The sequence below is a fragment of the Aphis gossypii genome, chromosome 1 (genome assembly GCF_020184175.1).
Source record: "Aphis gossypii isolate Hap1 chromosome 1, ASM2018417v2, whole genome shotgun sequence".
NCBI lineage: Eukaryota > Metazoa > Arthropoda > Insecta > Hemiptera > Aphididae > Aphis > Aphis gossypii.
The window spans coordinates 33,387,302-33,408,547 of record NC_065530.1 but is presented as its reverse complement, the minus strand read 5'-3'; the positions used below and the strand labels follow the sequence as shown (position 1 = coordinate 33,408,547).

The window sequence follows — 21,246 nt, the reverse complement described above, 5'->3', positions numbered from 1 at the left end:
GGAATGGAATCTCGGTTGATATTTTTGTTGAGAATCTTGAAATCAAAAGTGAAGAAAAAAGTTCTAAGAAATAACGTACTCGCGTCTCATAAAAGGCTGGACAAAGTATGCAGAGTGTTATATAATAGCGTTCATCTCATGCATAATATAGTTAAAAGTACCAAGTGTAATAAGTGCGTATCTGCAATGATTACTATTATTATTATCATAGAACATAGGGTGTGGATGCCGATTATATCCGGTTCGAAATCATAGTAAATTTTCAGATTTTTTTTGTTACAATTTTTGTATTTTATGCAGTGATGCAATAACCATGACCGCACACATAGTTTGAGGTTATTTCTGAGTGCAATAATATAACAACTCTTCCATCTCATCATAATGATTATTATTTTATAAGTTTGTAAGCTATAACACACGCATACATATTGCGGTGGGACTTTATTTTTTTTCTTATTTACTAGCATATCGTTCGGTTATACAATTTATCTCATGGTACATTATCTAATACATAAATACAGAGTGATAACTAAATTTACAGGCATGCAAATCCCGTTGTACGCGTATTCTTGTACATTGTGTGCCTATTAAAGTTTTGATTTTTGGAATTTTTAAGTGAGTTCTATATAAGTATAGTCTGGTAGTGAGATTATATTTTCGAAAATATATACTGTTATATGACGTTCTAATACTGTATTATGGTAATACAAACTGTAGTTTTTTAAATTTTAGTGAAATATACCTACATTCAATTATTCAAGTATAGTGTCTTTAATATCTGAGTTATTCTACTTTATGAATTCATCATGTAATATGAAAATTATATTATTTTATTTACGTATAATATAATAAAGAACCGAGTATAAAATTTCTAATCAATAAAAATGATGTGTGTGTGTAGATAATATATATTATAATATATTGAAACAATAATTAATAATAGTCAATATGTAATATGTGTAATAATATCTAGTTAAATTTATTTTTATTAAATTATGTTTAATCATAGGTTCTAAACCTTTAGATATGTATTCAAGTATAATATCATATTAATATTTTCAACAGACACTGTAGGCAGTAATCACTATAGCCATTAACAAATCATATCCTGCAGATTATACTTTAAGTAGAAAGTGGAACAAACATAAAAAAAACTATGTATAGGTACTATTTCAAATTTCGATTTCAAAATGTTCAAAAAAAATCAACATATTATCTATTCATTAAAAAAAATATAATAATGTTTGAAAAATCTGGATATTATAATGATATTTTATAACATTATACACCTCAATATGATTTTTTACGGCGGCGTTTACTACCGGCTCAGCTTTCGACCGAATTCGTCAAGTCGAGCAACTCGTGCGTGTGCTACGCCGACGGCGACTTCGCGGCCGAAGACCAAGTGTTCATATTCTACGGGGTGCGCACCAACGCCGACTTCCTGGTGCACAACGGGTTCGTGTATCCGGATAACGAGCACGACGCCGTGAAGATAAGGCTGGGCGTCTCCCGGTCCGATCCGCTCTACTCGCTCCGGCACCGTTTGCTCCAGACGCTCTCGCTTTCCGCCCTCGCCGAGTTCTTTATCACTCCCGGCCCGTTTCCCATCGACGGCAAGCTCCTCGCATTCGTCCGCATCTTCAACATGGATCAAAGTACGTATCAATATAACATAGCACCGCGAAGTGGTGATATTTTCGATATACCTACTAAAATAATGAATACCGCGGGTTATTATTATAGATCGCCTTAACTATATAGGGGTCACTTAGATCAAAAATAATAAAACTTTTTTGTTTAAAATTTTTTATTGAACAAAAAAATACTTATACCTGTGACATGTTTAAATTATAGGCACTAATCACGGTGTTTATAAATTGATATTCGAAATGGTGTATAGTATATTCCGTTTGATTAATTGGTTAATAATAGATATATGATATTTTTATTGTTCGAGTTTTTACTTAATAGGGGGGGGGGGGGTCGCGACACTAAAAAGCTTGGGAAACGTTGGTGTAGTCGAACGTGAAAAACATAAGTTTCGTTAAGAAACGAAAAAATATGCGATGTCTTTAGTTTTTTTTAATTTTATACGATTTCAATATTTTTTTTATAAAACGTCCAATAAATATGATAAAAAACAATCGCTATTTTGAAAATTTATTTAAAATTGAATTTAAAAAAAAAATGTTGTAAATTTAAATTTAATGATTTTCTATAAAGATGGTTTAGATGATACATGGTATGTTTGTGACATACCATAAGCAATAAGCATCCACCCTGTTTTTGTGACATTCGATTTCTGCAAGCCACGTGTTACAATTTAATAACGCTGTATCTGTAATTTTGTGTTTGTCAGAAACATTGAAAGACTGGATACAAATGGAAGAGAATCTTTGCCTGAACTTAACGCTAGTGGATGGTACTCTCGACCCTGCCCTCGAGACCAAGTGCTGGGAATTCTTGCAAGTCAGGATCAATTTATTGATAAAGCAGTATCCAACACCATCGGAAAATGTGGTTAGTCTTGTTAATTTCAATTAATATCAATAAAATAATATGTTCGTTATCTAGGCGATACGAAATTCGTATTTCAATTCGTAAATATATTATGTAGATCAATTTAAGTTGTAACTTATAAATAACAGGTAACATCATTTATACTTTTTGCTATGACTTTACGAGACACGAGTATAGTATTATTGATTATAAATACATTATTTATAATCAAATCAATGGTAGTATACCAACTATTTTATAGGTACCGTCGTTACTGTCAATGAATATAGTTGTTTTTTTTTTTTATATATATAAAATAACTTACCCATATTAAAAAATAATTGTATACATTTGTAAGATGTTTTTTCTGAATAATCTTTTTTTATTTATAATACATTAAATTAATTATATCATATAGGTACCTAATAATAGATAAAAACTAATGAGTAACAAGTTTCTATAGTTTTTATATTTTTAACTTGAAAAATATGGCCTCACTCCAACAAACAATATTGGTTTTATTTTATCGTATTAAAAATTTTTCCTTTTTCAAATTATTGGAAAGGAAAATTGTGAATTTACCTTTTTCAGTTGGTAGGTACGCAATCGTGTCGCGTATTTTCGGATATAAAAAGGTAAAAGTGTGCAATCGTGCTATACACCGTTCAAATCTATTACGTCCGCTAAATATATGAATTATGATAAATATATCTAGGTAATATGTACAGCTAGCTAACCTGTATATGAAAAAACGCCGCCGAAGGTTTAATTGTTCAAAACCCGCCGCGGTATTTAATTTTAAACGCTCAATAAGTTCGCTAGCCCGAATAACTAATAATTATATGTGTTCCAACTATATACTTTACCTACTGATAGTATTACGTACTAATGGGGCGTATATTATATTATAGTACGCTACGCGAATGTACTTTGAACAAAAACCATAACTAAAATGTTGATAGCTCGTGCGGTTTTAGAATCAATTATTATATATATAGGTGGTTAGGCATACCCACTTGTAATAGGTACCTACTTACATTATATTTTATTCGACTTGGGCAACTCAATACGATCAATAAAAATCATTACGAGACGTAGGTATTGCGTTGGTATAATTGTAGCGATTGCGGGATGTGAAGTATTGCCGGTAAAATTGACTTGGTAATAATAATTTACAAGTACAGTATGGCTGCAGTTTATAGGCCGTGGACCTCCTATAGTTTGTACATCTATTATACGTCATATCTACGTGCGAGTCCGTTTATCGTCATCGTTATTATTCCGTTCTCGTGCAATTATAGGTATTAATTTAACGAAACTAGAAAAAAAAATTAATTAATTATCTATCAAAAATTCATAAGTCATAAACTCATAACTGTTGCAGTTGTGCGGTACCTACGTATAGATGAGTAGATCGTAGGTATAGGTAGGTACCCCCATTTCGGACACTAAATATGGCGTGTTTCTATATAGTTACAATATAGTTGTATGCTGCACAGTGTATTATACGTTAATTGATTTCGAACGCGTACTACACGGTTCTGATTTATCATAATATTATGCACTTCCTATTATGTTTTTTAAGTAGTATAATACTCAATATATTATTATTTCATAAGGTTGTGGTCTAATGCTAGTTATTATCTTATCGATTGCGCTGTGAAAGAGGTTGATAAATGTATAGGTCATAAAAAAATTTTGAAATTGTCATTAATTTTTACTCAAACGTTAAAATCAATATTTCAAATTTAAATGTAAATTAAAAATTAAGAAGTAAAAAAAAAAACTAATTCTTATTATAATAATAGTTAGGTTATAATTATAGTCTTAATATTTTGAATATATCATATTATATTAATATTATCTACATGGATACTTAAACTTATTGCGGAATGATTTAAGTTTCTATGAACAATATTTTTAAATGACAATAAAACAAAAATGTTGAGGATAAATAATTATTTTAAGTTAGAATTTCGATGATCATCAAATTTGAACTTTAAACGCTCATTAAAAACATAATATGACTACGCTTAACTTTCTTATACATTTTATTAGATAAGGACAATGTTCATGAGGAATATTGACTATTGTATAATACGTATTACATTATTAAACTTTTTAACAAAAAAAAAAAATAAAAAAAACTATAACTAATAGAAAAATATTGATATTTCCCCATTGAAATAATTTTTTCAACTGTGTATAAATACATTTTTGTAGTTTTTTTGTAGTACATTAGTATATAATATGTATATTAGGTAATTAAAACTCTAGCTTACTTTTCTTCATCAGTTTTCATCGACGAATCGAATAGATTATGCGTACTATCATAAAGTGTTCGAATTTTCAATTTTCGACTATGGCAATGCATCTCAACCGGGGTGACACGGACGCAGTGTGAAAAAAATCAAATAATTAAAATTTAATTATTATGGTTAAAATAATAATAACGGTTTTTTGGGAAAATATAGATACTACAACACGAAATTGGTCAGAATAAAAAAAAAGTCGTGTTTTTATCAAAAACATATTTATTTAAAAAACTATTTTTTTAACATCTCAAATATTTATAAATTGTTCAAAAAAAGCTTGAATATTTTTAAATTCATACCATAATATAATATTATTATACATAAATTTTTTCAAAATCGCACAATCCATAAAACCACGTGACGGAATTTGTTGTGTATAGCAGGACAGAACGATATTCGCTGCGAAATCCGCTCAACGAATTTTGTGGCGAATATCACCGTGTATAGCCCTAGCCTAAGAGTAATTGTAAACAATTTTTTTTAATTAATTGTATGTATATAATTCTGCATAGATATATCACATTTACTTGTTGTACCACTAGATACAGATTGAATTGAATTATACATTTTTTGAACATTCATTATTAAATTAATATTTAGAAGCATGTTCTACCTATGTTATATTTTGCAAAATAATTTGATTTTTACCCTCAAGGACTCACATCTTAACTTTAACTTTTAACTCAATATCACTTACTTATTTTTTGGCCGACTACTTGGTTATAATGCACATAACATTTATTGTAGTTATCAATTATTCATATTATGTATATTGATTTAGAATTAGATAACATGTAATTAATAATTATTTCCTAATTTGAAGATAATATTATTAATTAATTTTAAACAATTTTATGTTTAGGGCAATCTGTCAAAATTTCAACAGCTGGCCCATACTCAGATACAACTGGAATTGGACATATTGAGAAACGCCTTGGAATATGTTAAACAACACTTGGACATTACATTAAAATCATAATCACATTTTAAAATTATTTATTATTATATCTTTAAATAATATAATTTATCTGTAAGGACTTTCAAGTAAAATATATTTTGTTTTTCAAGACTTTGAATTTCATTAATTTACCATAAATAATTAATAATAAAAAAAATATATTATTATTAAATAACACATAACACACGTCTATCTTAATATTGTTTCACTCTTATGGGAATTTTTGTAAATCTATTTGGTATACTTGTTATTTAAAATTGAGCTATGGATATAATATTATTAATTGTACACATGTCATAGTGCTTTAGATTTTTGACAACAGCTTAAATTTCCTATAAATATGCCTACTAAATAATTTTAGATATTAGACTGTTTTGACAAATTTGATATAATATGCATTGTTTGCTAAACATATAAAATATGTGCAGAATTGTCCTTTTCATTTCAAAATAAAAATATTATTATTCAAACAATAAACATATGAATAATATTATATAAATAATGCAACTAAAACAACTAACTGTAATAACTTTGCTTCTAATTATTATTTAAATTGTTTTTTATTTAAGTACAATGGAATAATATGTATGTGTATGAATTGTTTCTATTATACCTTGCATATTTTAAATATTCTAAAATAAAACAGATTAAATGGTTTTCAACAGCTTTTATTCATACATTAATTGCCAATTAATAACAAATTTTATTAAAATTAAATATTATAATATAATTTAATACAATAACACATAAAACACTTATAAATAATGTAACAAATTTAAACAACAAATGTAAAAGTTTTAAAACTCCTATCTTTCTCTCTTTTTTTTTAGTTTAGTCTGCTTAATTCAGTAATGTAAAATAGCCCATTTAATAGGAAATTAATTGCATTAATTAACATTGACATTGTTATTACCCTGTGATCAAAAATAATTTAAAGATTATCTATGCAAACCAATCAACTAATGAAGTATAGTCTAGTAAATACTAAACATAAATTAAAAGAAAGTTTAAGATCAATCTATAACAAATTACATCTTGCATTATATTTCATTAATTATTTCAAATGCTCTTGCGAATTCGTCATAAGCGTTATTACTCAAGACTTGACTTAATGTTTCTGATGTGTCTTGCATTGACCATCCACGATCAATTCTCTCAATGGAATCTTGTACTAAATCTACTCGTATAGATTGAGTCTTTTTACCATTTTTTTCGCCGATACACTGCATTAATAATAAGGACAAAACACCATTCATTTTTTTCAAAGTATTTATTTCATCTGGATCCTTCCATGTACCATTTTGATTTAGATCTTTTAATAATCTTGTTCTTTCTCTTAAAAGTTTATTGATTTTAAGACTTCTATTTTCACAACCTTGGCATGGAATTATTACTTGACAACCTTTATCTTGGCTTAATGAACCTTTACCTATATTCAAAGGTATGCATAAACTACCATTGTTTTGCAATAGTTTTTCACCCTTATTATCACTATTAACTTTATTATTTAAACTCTTTTTAGGTACACTTTTTACATGCTTTAAAACGTTTTCGGTTCCTTTTGCGTCTGTGACTATAATTACTTCAGTGTTATTTCCTTTAACTTCTTCCTCGTATGAAGACAGATCTATATGGCTAGCTTCATCTTCTGTGACAATGATGATTTCTTGTTCTTCATCAGTAACAATTTTATCCAAATGTGAATTTTTAACATGATTAGCTGTTTTAGGTAAAGCATGTAACATAACTCCACCTTTAACATGTGTTACTTGAATATTTTGATTCACTTTTCGAGTTAATTTATTAATAAATGGCGATTCTAGTTCTGTATCTAACTTTGGTGCTGTAGATATTTTCTTTTTTTTAGAAGGAGGATAGGTTATTGGATTATCCATTGACTTTAACAATTTCAATTTATCACCAAGTTTAGCATTTGAATTAATTTTTGGAGAAAAAAAACTGGGGTATTTTGTTACCATGCCATTCAAATAATTCTTTTCATTTTTCTGATGCTCATCATAATCTGCTAACAATTTCTCCACAATTTTTTTACGCTCTGACTTTGATAAATCTTCTTCGACATTTTTAATTCCACCATTTAATGTCGGTACTGCATCTTTTTTTAATACTTTTATTGGATGTGATGACTTTAAAAATATATTAGTTTAATAATGATATTAATTAAATGGTTAAAATTTAAATTAAAAATTGATACTAGATCATAATAATATACTTTACCTCATTCGTATATTTGTTTTCATAATTATCCTTGTTGAAATGCTCTGAACATATTAGAAAATTTTGATATTCATGCGAAATTGTTTTATAATTATTACAGAACTTTAACCATTTCTCTAATATTACAGTATCAGTTGGGAATTTATGAAACATAATTTTATTGTTCCTCATCTGATTTGATTCATCTGATTCACTATGCATAATACTGTTACAATTGGAAACGGCACAACATTTTTGCACATCAGATCTATTATTAAATGTCAACTGTAAAAAATAAAATGAAAGGAAATAAAAGAAATTAAACAATTTAACAATTGTGTTTTCAATATTAGGGGACAATAACTTAATAATATCACTCATTTTATGTTTTAAATTCAACAATTTTTAAAATTTAAAAATGGTTTTTTGTAATAAATTCATTTTTTTAACTATGTAATATGTTTTGATAGAGAATGTATCTCACTCACACAAATAAATTACAAAGCATAGCCGTCTTGAGGCTAAATAGTAAATTCCCTCCGCTACACTATGTATGGTGGGTGAATCAAAGTAATATTATGTGTGGAAGGTGCTAAATTTTCTGATATGGATACTAAGAATTGACAATTTTAGGTAGCTTGCACCTATAGCTAAGTACATTGAAATATGTATTACTGAATGATGTTATACTATACTTACACATGCAACTGGATCATTAACATTATTTGTTAATTTTTCTTCTTCTAAAGTATTAGGCATATTAATAGATGGAATAGCTGAAACAATTTTGCACACATAAAAATATAAGTATATTTTTAATATATAATAAAAGAGGTTATTGATTTTATAGTATTTTAGATGAACATATTCACCAACCAGTTCTTTTCAGTTGTCTCTTAACCTTAATGTTAAGTAATTGTTCTTTTAAACTATTACATTCAAAGTCATCAGAAACAAAATGTTTAGAACAGACGTAAGACGTATCTGCATTAAACTTAAATGGTTGTTTAATATTGTTCATCCAAGCATTACGTCGTTGTGGATTTTTTGGAAAAATATGATATGACACATCTTTGTCATGTTGTTTTGTAGCTTTCAAATTGTTACTACAACCAGTTATAATACACCAAGGCATGATGATTATAATTCATGTACAATATGTTATCTGAAACAAAAAATTAATATAAGAACTAATATTTATATTTTATTACTCGTAATTAATTGTAATAGTATATTTTAAGCTATATATTTTTCTATTTCAATGTATTAAGGACTCACAGAAATAATAGAAACATTTTTTAAGTATATTTTTAAAAAACTAAATTAACATGGATATACACTAACCATCTAAATAAAACTAAGTTAAAAATTAATATGTTTAAAATACAAGTAGGTATTTATTTTTTATTTTGCAATTTTATATTTAAAAAAATATTAACAGTATTATAAGAGTTTAGTCTAGAATATTGATAATTGGCTATTTATAAACATAAAAATTGAAAATATGTAGATATGACCATATGGATATAAACGGTGAAATATTTTAACAGTATATATTAAGGAATTGTTGTTATTTTATATCAATTTAACAAAAATATTTGAACATATTTTGTTCTTTTGGAAATGTTATGTATTTATTTTTCTATACAGTTATAGGTACCTATGCATAGTTTGTTACTATTTTAAAAATAAGTTATTTTATTAATCAATAATGTTTACCCAATGGCAAGAAATAAAATAAAACAATTTACAATCTCCTGTTATGTATACTTTTAATATCTAAAAAACAATAAGTTTTAATTTTTCAAAACGTTTATGCACAGCATTTCAATTTACAAAAGTAGCAACAAGTAAAGTAGTAATAGAAACTATTGTACTTTAGGATTCCAAATTTTTGAATGATATTTTTGTTATTATAGTATTATACCATTTAGTTACAATATTTACTTCACAAAATAGATTTAATCTATTTTATGATTATATATTCTAACGTACCTATTAGTAGTGTGCTAGAATACATTAGAATATGATAAATGATAAATGATTTAACGATGTTATTATTTAATAAAATATTTATTATATAATTACTTATACGGGCACGTGATATTTATTATTTGGCGATACGCGAAATACGAAAACCCGAGCTTATAACAGCACGGTTAACCTAGATAACAACGGACGCATTAATTAAGGTTGTGCGTGAATCTGTTCAATTTAGACGATCTGAACTTACCACCAGCAAATGAGTGAAGTACAGCATTCGAATCAACGGTTATAGCGATTTCACCGAAACTCTACGATGATCTCGGTAGATATACAGGTATAATTGACTTGGTGAAATATAAATTTAATTATATTAGTTATCTATAGTGATTCGTGAATGATGATTATTGTACATTGACTGTTATATCGTCGGAAGTAATAAGTACGTTTCAAAAATGTATTTTCAGAAATAAAGTTATTAATTCGAATTTCAGTGTCCGATAAGGCAATAACGTCGTCAGAAAACGAAAATCAACACACTTCACACTGACGTCACAAAATGTCCGAAAGTAGATGTTAAGTGTAGTACCTATTACAACTGTAGTAAGTTTACGAGTCGTACACTCGTACATTTTGGTGTTATCGCCACGATATAGATATATATTATCTTAAACGGATAACACAGAACAATAGTGTGATAACGTTGTGATAACATTTTTCAACGGTGATAACAATAGCTCAATGGTGAGTCGCGGTTATCGTGGTTTTAAGATTATTGTGGTTACTGTGGCGCAACGGTACTTCGGTACAATAATTTCCCGGATTCCACAGTTCCACTATAAATTATAATAATAGGTACTCGAAAAATTAAAATTTGCCCTCATTTATTAAATCATTTGCGAGTGTTATACAACCGCGGTAGATTATTGTCCGTCTACAACTACGATTTATGGTATACTTGAATAATGTATTTTTTTGTGTCCACAATCGCGCTCTTATGCAAGCCATTACTTATTCCTAATCAGTAATCATGGCGTGAGACGATAAATTAAAAATGTATAGCTATCAAGTTTTTTTTGATTTTTGGACCTACAACCGCGAAAATAGTCGAATTGTAGGTAAACCTAGTATACCAATACAATATTGGTATAATTTTGTACCTATGTATTGTGTATATTGTCTACCACAGTGATGTATCCGGCGGGTAGGTACCTGGTCCAAGTTGTTGGTCTAGGACTACCCACTTTTCTCCTAGAATAAAATTGTTTGTATTGTATTGAACGTGTCGTGTGTAATTAATTAAATGACTATAAAATATGAATATTATTATTTCCGTCGAAATATCGGGCCTCACCTAGAAAAAAATGTCAAGTTGTGCTACTGGTCTTCTGAAATAATGTAATCAAATAACAGATGATCATCTAGAGAATGCTACTAATTATAGGTATGTAAAATAAAGAATATTATTATCATATATTTATTCAATAGTTCGGTACCTATTAGTATTATTATTTTATGTTAAGTTTATTTATATGAATTATGATGACCGGATCTAATATCCGGTCATGAGACCTGTAGACTGTAGAGGGCACTACGGGCGCTTTAACAGGTGATTTTTATTAATTAAGTAATTTATTACTTATACACTGCAGTATATACCATTACACCAATACCACCAACGTAAAATACTACGTAGAATTAACATTTCAAACATATTTAACTTATTTTGAGTTATTTATAGACATTTAAGATTTTCTATATTTTTCATAAATGCCACTTTAAATCCTTAATACATTAAGAAAACCCATATAGGTATTGATTTAAATTATATTAATGAAAATTATTTTAATAAGTATAATATGTAAGTAGCATAAAACTTTTTATTCTAAAACACATAAAATAAATTATACCTACAATTTATAGTATTAATATTAAAACAACAACTACAACATAAAACTTATTACGGCTGACGGGGAGTGTTCTAACACCCATAGATATTACCGCCTCACCCCCTAAATACGCCACTGATTCTAGACACTGAAAAGTTTAATGTTATGTTGTGTATAGTGTTAAATGCTTATAATGACTTATCTAAACAATTTCACAAGTACATTAAAACATTTTATAAAGAAAACACGCTTTAATTGGATTGTGGTTGTATAGAATTATAACCAATAATGATACTTATTAAAAAAAAAAAAAAAAAACGCAATCGGGTTGTATCCAACTTAATATAGAAATAAAGGTACACGACACACATAAATACATAATGTGCCTATTAATTGAAATTATATACATACAACTATAATGTAAATAAAAGATACTGAAAAGGTTCATTTGTAGGTTTATCATCAATGTTTACTTACCTATCATGTATTGTAACAATATGCAGCGATGTTTAACGAGAATGTCGACTGTTCACTCTATTTTAAATAAGTGAAAAAATACGCCTGCACGGCCATCTAGTTAACACAATAATTGGATGGGTTTGAACAATAATCTAATTCATGTAGATATGTAGTCCCCAATGGTTTTAATCATATAATCTGTAACTCTTTTCCCTGCTTTTTCAATCCTTAACTTACTAGGGTTTAGGAGGGTATACTAACAAACCTTACCCAGCTATTGGTTTTTCCGTTTATTCTTGTTTTATCAATTTCGAAACTCAAAATACCAAATATGATAAATCTGTGAATCTGAGTTGGACTTCTTCAAACTGTAGTTTTAAGTTTGCAGCTTTTCTCATCAATAAATGTAAGTTATATAATCTTCTAACTTTTTAAGACATGAACGTCGGCTGTTTAGCACCCTCGTCTTATATACCTAAGTGAGTTGTATCTTTCATTGAATCGTGGTATTCGTAAACATATCTTTAAATAATATAAGATTAGTATTATTGAATACCGTGTACTGTGTACCACACTTATTATGAGTAATGTACATTGTACATAATATCTCTTGGAAGCTGATTTATCATTTTATAATGTTAAGATTGTCGTCTATTGACATCGTATATTGGTCCATAGAGTAGGGAACGGCTAATATGCTGAGCGCGAGAAATGGTGAGCATATTGCTAGAAATTATTAGAATATATTTCCAATTTCGTTTATTTGATTAAGTGACATAACGATATTGTTACATAATAATATGTACTATAATTGTACTTATATATTTATTAATGTGAGAATTAATTAAGAATAGGTACGTTCATTATTAACGAAATTATAAAACAAATTGAAATAGCAAATGTTATACTGTAATATAGCAGTTAAATGTAAGTAAATATTCTAAGAATCTTCAATATTTTACATATAATACAACAATTTAAACAACAAATATAATGTATCTATTGTATACATATTATGCATTAACTACAATGTATGGCCGTATGGCGTATGGATATATTTTTATTTTTCAATTACTTTAAAAAAAATTTTCCTTGCTAGACACCCTGTAACTATATTCATTATATATTTTTTAAAAAATGCTGTCATGTGAACATTTTTAAATATAAATTATATATTAATAGACATAACCGCTTTAAAATAGCATTAATTTTTAATATTAAATTTTTACATATTCATTTAAGTATTTTTAATTTATCTTATTAAAAACAATATAAATTAAACAAGTTTTGTAAAACTATAAATTACTTATTCGTATAAGAAATAAAAACGAAAAACATAGCAGCTTGTAAAATAGTTAGCTAATAGTTGCCAAAACCAATAACCATTTGTTAAGACAGACAAACGATTTTATGTATTTTTTTAATAAGACATATAAGTTATTTGTACTTATACTTATCGAGTGCAAAAATACTAGAACTTATTGGCAGTGAATATTTTTATGAATCTGTAAAAAATATCAAAATGAAATATGTCTACATGTATGTATATCAGAAAACAATAATAGAGCAAACAAATGTATAAAACAATATTTATTGCAACTTTAACCATAAAATATACTAACTAAATTATCCATCATAGTTATTTTTTGTTTGTCATGTTTAAAATTATTTACAAAACGTATATAAAATATATAATATAGGTATAGATAATATAATAAAGTGTATAGTTACTTAAGTGCGAGGTTCCGATTTATCCAGTTGACAATTTAAAATAATGTGACGATAACTTATATAAATTAATTTTTTGATTAGATTTTAGGTATCAATAAATTTAAAACTTTATTCATAATTATTTAAAAAAAAAAATACATACTGTTAAATAATATTGGCAATGTAAATCAAATTATAACAATAAATTGTTGATAACAATTAGTACATTTTATAACAGTAAAATTGTTCTTCAGTTATTTTTCAATTAAAATTAAAATTTGATTTGATTGAAAATTAATACTGTTTAATATTATGTAAAAATCTATTTTAAAGCACGTTTACTTTTTCAAAAAGCTGTCTACTACATTTTCTATGTTCTAATCGGACCAATCATCAGTAATTTAATTTTGAAATAAGTTATTAATGAAAAAATATTTTTAAATATCATTAATAGTATTTATATTTGAAAAAAAATTAAATTGGGTATTAACTCTCTCCCTCCAATACAAGTACAGAAATGATGATTTTTATTTTTAAATGTCTATGAATCAAAACTCAATTTGCAACGAGGTAATAAATGTGTTTTAATAAGCTATGTTATTTTATATACAAGGTAGAAAAATAAATTTAGTATTGTGGTTATATGTTTAATGTGATCATGGGCTATAAATAAGTATTATAAAACGAATTGTCTAGTGTGTTTGGATATTTATTAAATAAATAGTAAAATCACATTCAAATGATAAAATATAATATGTTAGGATTGTATAAATCTTTGAATTGGTATGTATGATATTATTTTATATCTTTATAAATTATATAATCGTTTAGTGTTATCAAATAACAGAAGTAGATAAGTAGTGTATATTTTTAAAAATTTTGGGCGATTGTTAATCAAAATAAAATTTGTCGGCTTTGTTACTATGTATTTTTTTAATATGTGCGTGTTAAGTTATTTTTTAACAGACTGTGCTCATGCAATTCAAACACGCAACTTGAATTATTTACCCTTCTACTGATAAACTTGTTAGTATCCAAAGAAAAAATAAATGTTGCACGGAAAAAAAATATGAACGAATATTTCAAAATATAAAACAACCATGAAATTATTAATTAAATTTAGATAGCTAAATATAATATATACATTTATATAATAAATTATTTTGTTTATACCATTAATTACGTTTGTAATGTATTACATTTAATGTAATAATTTTCGAGATGTATACATTTTGGGAGTTTCACTTGAATAATAAACAAACTCACGTAAAATAGTGTATATAATATAATAATATATATATATAAAATTTTTATTTTTTTTAAAGTTTTTTTCCATATACCTATTTATTAAAAAATATTTTTAACGAATACAAAACTCACTCTCGAAGTTTTTCTTATGTTACAATTGTTATCATGCTAGTAGGTATTCTTTACGATTTTAATTTTGTTAAGAAACTGTTAAAATTAGGTAAGCTTTGGGTTTGACAATTTCACTAAATAATGTAAAATGTTAAAATATTTAAGTTATTATAAAAAAAAACCTTTTGACGTCCATATAAAGAGTATATGAACTTTTATTTTGATAATATTTTGAATATATATTAGTAAATTATACAAATGTTAATCAGTATAGGTAATATTAATTACATATCAATAAGTGTAGTTTTATCCTTAAAATGAATAACACAGCTCATAAGTAAAATAGAATAAATTACATAGTTATAAATGATAATTCACTGAATAAAATTTAATCATATTGTTTAAAATTTACAAAAGAGTATTTCTACATTTATCGTTTAATATCCATCATGTTTTAACAATATACTTTTTATACTTTGTGTTCAGTGAAATCTCTAAATAACAGACACTCTCGATCACCAAAATGTTGTCCGCTATTTAAAGAGTGGGGAAGGGGAGAAAATAAATGAAAAAATGTACATTATAAAAAAATGTATGCATAATATATATATGTATTATTTGTATATATATAAATATTTAAAATTATTTAATTACATGGTATGTGTAGTATGAACTTTCGTATTTATTATTTAAATTATGAAAAAATAAATAAAGGTAAAAACTAACATTTAAGAAAAAGAATCAGCTACATTAGCTTGTTCAAGGATTTTATGCATAGTCTCAATTCGTATATCACTTTTTAATTCCACTGTGCTGAAGAACAATGAAGTATTATGTATCTTAATAGAAGCAATTTATTATACCCTATACTGGTGACAAAACTCATCTGTATTTGTGGAATATCTTGATCATTTTTAGATGTGCGTTTTTTATTGCAATAAGGTATGCTTACCAGTGGCGTATATAGGGAGGATTTAGGGGTTCAAACCCCTTCCAAAATGTATGGTTGTTATGATCATTGATTTTAATTATTATAACATCATACATAATATTATAATACATTTTTTTAACCCCCTCTGAAATTAATTTCTTCATACGCCACTGATGCTTACTATAGACAATTGCAATGAAAATAACAAAATCTAGTCATAAAATCGTCCGTCATTTGGTGACGTCCGCTATTGAGAGATGTCTATTATGAGAGGTTTTTGTATTCTATTTATATAATTAATTTTAGATGTCTGATATAACTTTGTCAATGTATAACACAAATAATAATAATAATAATACCTCCTTTGTAAATGTTGAAATATTAGCTAGGTTTGATTATATAAATTTAATAATTTGGTTTAAAAACTATAATTGTGACGATAGCTATTTTGCTTATTTTGTGTTTGGACACTGATAATAGATGTTGAACAATTACTAAATAGAACATGAACCCGTCATATTTATTGTATCCATTATATCTATAATTTCTTTTGTCAATTAAGTTTGGTATAAAATTAATACAGTGTTTGTTATTTTTAATTTTTTAAGTAAATCGTATATAATAGTGATCTGTGAATTTCAATCAAACTATTTAGGATGAAACAAACTTTAGATTCTGAGCTTAATAATGAATATATTGGTTTGGTTATGTGTGTGTGTTTATTGTAGATGTTACCACTTTTTAGAACAGTATATATGCTTTAATCTTCAACTTTGATAGTAGTTTCTGGTAATATTTTGGATTTAATTGATATTTCTGTTATAAAGCTTAGTTTATATATTTTATAAAGAACCTGAAAAATAAATTAAGAAAAAATGGGAATTTATACATGAACAAGATTTCAACAATATTGATTATGATTTTATGTTGTAATTGATAAATAAGTTACTGTATAAATTTAAATATTTCAGCAAATATTTATATTATAATTTTACAGACAAGATTTAAATTTAATTTTTGGTAATTTTTTACAATTTTGAGTATTTATATATTTATGGGATTTTCTTCTTTTTTAGTTTTTATTTGAGTTATATATGATAACATTTTTGTTTTTGAGTAAAAAGCTTGAAAATTTAATAAAAGGTTTCTCAGAAGTTGTTCTTACATCGAATAAAAAAAAGTTTAACATAAAACCACATACATATTTTATTAGCTATTGAAGTTCAAATTGGATGACACATTAAACTAATATTATTTTCTTCTTAAACGATTTTTGTTATTTTGTTATTAAAACATTTTATTATTTCTTAATTTATATATTTATTTACACAGTAATTTTTTTAAATATGACTAGTTATAAGCTAGGTATTTATAGATATTTGAAATTTTTTTTAACATAGGTTGACTAATTATTTTTACTCAGAATCGTTTTGAATATGCATGATAATTATTATAATTTTATTTAAATTTAACACATTATTTACGGTGACTTGCTCTATGACGAGGTACACTCAACACACATTTACTAGGTATATAACTGTGTGGTTACCTATTTTTCTTCTTTTTTTTTTTATTTATTGACATTTAAAATTCTAATTTTTATCGACATTTAAACGAAAATAAAAAAAATTATTTATTTTGTCGTAATTCAAAAATAATAAATTATCTTTAGTGACTTGAAATATTTTGTTACTACGTATTTTGTGTTTTCAATGCACAATAAAATTTTAAAAACATCTATATTAATTTTATGTTATATAGGTATTTTATGAACCAGATTACACCGTTTTACCATCATGGTTCATCAACATCAGTATTGAATTATAATATACCTAGTAAAATAAGTTAATAACTGCTAGGTAGTTAAATTATATGAAATAATAATTATTGAATATACTATATGTTTTTTACTAAAATTAGTTTTACTTACCGTATTACTAATTGAAAAATAAACTATTACTATTAACAATATAAATATGTTTATAAAATATTAAGTCTGACAGAATTAATTGACTGAATTTTGAAAACAAAATAATTTGCACGTAGATTTTACTAGAAAGCCAAAAAGGCCTAAAACTTTTGATATTTTTCATCAACCCTCAATGAATATATAGTTGGCAACTATTGTGTAACTAAACAGCAAATAAAAATAAAATAAAAAAACAATAAGTATACCACATGGTCGTGATCCAAAAATATACTAGCAATTAATTTTATACATTTTAAGCTTTCAAAGTTACTTTATTGGAATAATATCAACTGTCATAATTCATTGGTTTATATTTATTTCATTGATAGTTTGTTTGGAATGTTTAGTCACACATCATGATATAATAAATATTAGTAATGTATATGTTGGAAGTATTAACTTACAGTTTTCAAGTAATTAACGAAATCTTACCAATTTATTCAGTGCCTGTGTGAGTGTGACGTGCGTGTATCAGAGAAGGAGGAGTAATTTTAAAAGTAATGAATTCAGTGGTGGTACTAGCAATTTTCATTAGGAGGGGGAATTACATTTTTTAAGTAGAAAAATGTAAACTTTGTCACTTAAAAAAAAAACCCGTATCACAATTATTTATAATATTATAGTTGAATTAGGTACTATTACATTTTTTAAATATTATAAAATAAGGCACTAGGGGTTCTATATCCTTCTCATTCTTCCTTAATTATATCCCTGGCAATGATGTAGATATTACTCAGTTATTTTGGGAGCTATGATTATCAATATTTAGATTAAAATATGTGTGAGATATATTAAGGGGGGGGAGGGAGAATAATTACAAATTTATTATTCGATAGAATACAAGGTAAGTAAAATATAAACTCTATGAAGTACCCACACAAAATGTATAAACATTTTTTCTAATATTTTTCCTCCACCCTAACTGAGGCAAAATTATGTCACTGTAGATTTTTACGCGATGTCCTGAAGCAGTTTGCAGTGGGTGGATATCATAATATTACAGTGCCCAGTGAAATTTCATATACAAACAGCTAGTGTTCAAGTGTTGGATGTGAAATTTCGTGCTTGCTGTACAACAATGATTAGCAATAATGCGAATGATGCTATTGTATGGAAAAATAAGTACCTATTAAGATATCTTCAAATATTGGCATTTGTGTGTGTGTGTGTGTGTGTGGTGTAGGTGTTATAATGTAAAGTTACAGTCGTAAATGATTAAAGCTGTTGCAGTGCAAATTATGAGTGGTAACTGCAGGTGACTAGCCTTGTACCTTTGTATATATACTGCATAGCATATTGAGGGGGGGGGAAATAGTGATCTGCACCGAGACGTATAGTTTAGATACGCCGTCGTTGTGGAACCTAAGTACGACGCGCGCGAGGCCCATGCAATATTCATATAACGCGTACGTATTTTATACGCATATATACCTGTCTATACCTGCCTTTCCACCCACCCGCTTACCTACATTCGCATACATAATAATATATGTGCTCGAACACGATGAGGGGTGGATAGTGTTCTATAGTGCCTATGTGCTAGCGGCAAAGGTTTGTGCGCGCTGTCTGGCGGCGCAAAATTTTTTTTTCCTCTTTCGTTGAACCTCCCTTCTCGGTAGGGGTGGTTGCGACTTGCGGCGGTAGCGGGCCGGTCAGATAAAATGCTAGTGCCGCCGTAGTACAGCGTAGTAGTAGTAGTAGTAGTAGTAGTCGTCATGGTGCGGTGGCCGTACGCGTACGCTCTGCGTTCGTCGACTCGCGTTCGTTCCGTCGTCCGCAGACGGTCCACTTCCCTACCTCGTCCGTCGCCCACAACTTGTTGATGACCGCTGAAGTCGCTGCCGCCGCGGGTTTTCCGCTCGTTTCCTCTCCTTTTTGCCGCCGGCTATATCAATGATAATAATAATATGTTATTTCTCGACCGTCGTTCTCTATTCGTTTGTCCTCGCGGTGTCGTGTCACTGCTCCCGATACAATGCCTCGATTTTACCAGATTTCTTCCGGTATTGTTTAGAAGACTTTATTGGTAATCGTTGACGACGATAGTGATGATGGGAGAATAGCTTTCAACCATCAATGGACTAAAGGTTTTTTTTTTTTTTTTTTTGGTATAATAGATTTTTCCCTTTTTTGTATCAGTTATAAATTACTAGTTGTTACCATTGATAGTCGACCGTATCTATATCAAGAGCGGTTAGGTAAGGTACACTTGGTGTAGGCAGAATGCTTTTTGTTCTGTAAATACCTCTGCTGAAGATACTTATATGATTTACGTGTGCAGATATTGAGTTGGTCATCATTCAAATAAATCGTTTTTCGCCGATTGATTTATAATAACTGCTAACGTACGATTTATAGTGTGTTCTACAAATTTATTAAAATTAATAAATAATAAATATCAAAATAAATTATGGATTATTATTAATATACAAATACATTTATTTTATGAATAAAAAATGTTTTTTTTTTTAATTGAATTTAAATTTTAAAAATAACGATTCTTTCTTTTTGTCGAAAATTGTTAAAAGCTGTTATTCAAAATAATTTTATGAACATTTGAAGTCTGTAAAATATCAACTAAAACATAATATACGCACAAATAAACCGAATTTCTTACAGAATCGTTTTTTGAATACAAAATCTTTTATTATTCCTTATTTAAATTTACGATGAAAATGATATTGAAATAATAACGAAAGGTATGCTAATCTAGAATTTAACTCCTACTCGCCGTATCGACTTGTCATATTAAATATGGGATAGGTGGTAGTGGTGGTACAAATGTCAATTAACATTAATTTTAAATACTGAGTAATCTATGGTTATTAGCTTTTGTATATAACGTCTATGTTCTTTGATATCAATGTTTTATAGAAAAATATTAAGTATCATTTAAAATTTTAAGAACAGTAAAATTTCAAAAGTTCTACTTTATCAACTTAATAAATTATTTG

At 27.1% G+C, this 21,246-nt stretch overlaps 3 protein-coding genes across 9 annotated transcripts in view; 2 read left to right on the top strand and 1 right to left on the bottom strand.

Annotated features, from left to right (window-relative positions):
* The window catches only part of LOC114124176 (actin-histidine N-methyltransferase-like), a 32,546-nt gene extending 26,660 nt beyond the window's left edge, over positions 1-5,886 (top strand). Inside the window, exons 7-9 of the mRNA XM_027987364.2 lie at positions 1,331-1,658; positions 2,363-2,523; positions 5,680-5,886. Of these exons, the coding sequence (XP_027843165.2) occupies positions 1,331-1,658; positions 2,363-2,523; positions 5,680-5,796 (606 nt within the window). The 3' untranslated portion in view covers positions 5,797-5,886. The remainder of the gene's footprint in view (positions 1-1,330; positions 1,659-2,362; positions 2,524-5,679) is intronic.
* A 541-nt stretch (positions 5,887-6,427) lies between these two features.
* Positions 6,428-10,610, bottom strand: LOC114124173 (uncharacterized). Of its 2 annotated transcripts, XM_050199687.1 has the most exons (6): positions 10,226-10,610; positions 10,081-10,156; positions 8,869-9,157; positions 8,692-8,768; positions 8,014-8,277; positions 6,428-7,922 (listed from the first exon to the last, which is right to left on the bottom strand). In XM_050199687.1, exons 3-6 carry the CDS (start codon positions 9,125-9,127, stop codon positions 6,816-6,818), a joined length of 1,707 nt encoding a protein of 568 aa, XP_050055644.1. In that variant the 5' UTR covers positions 9,128-9,157; positions 10,081-10,156; positions 10,226-10,610; the 3' UTR covers positions 6,428-6,815. The 2 variants fall into 2 exon arrangements, with proteins under 2 accessions (XP_050055644.1, XP_027843161.1); XM_027987360.2 differs by lacking the exon at positions 10,081-10,156.
* Positions 10,611-10,978: 368 nt separating this feature from the next.
* Positions 10,979-21,246, top strand: part of LOC114124170 (sodium channel protein 60E-like) — a 133,820-nt gene continuing 123,552 nt past the window's right edge. For 2 of the 6 annotated variants that reach the window (XM_050199592.1, XM_050199611.1), the window contains exon 1: positions 18,760-20,379. The gene's annotated coding sequence lies outside the window, so the exon portion shown is untranslated. Of the gene's footprint in view, positions 11,420-18,759; positions 20,380-21,246 lie in introns of those variants that run through there. The other 4 variants (XM_050199607.1, XM_027987356.2, XM_050199595.1 and 1 more) reach the window with 3 other exon arrangements.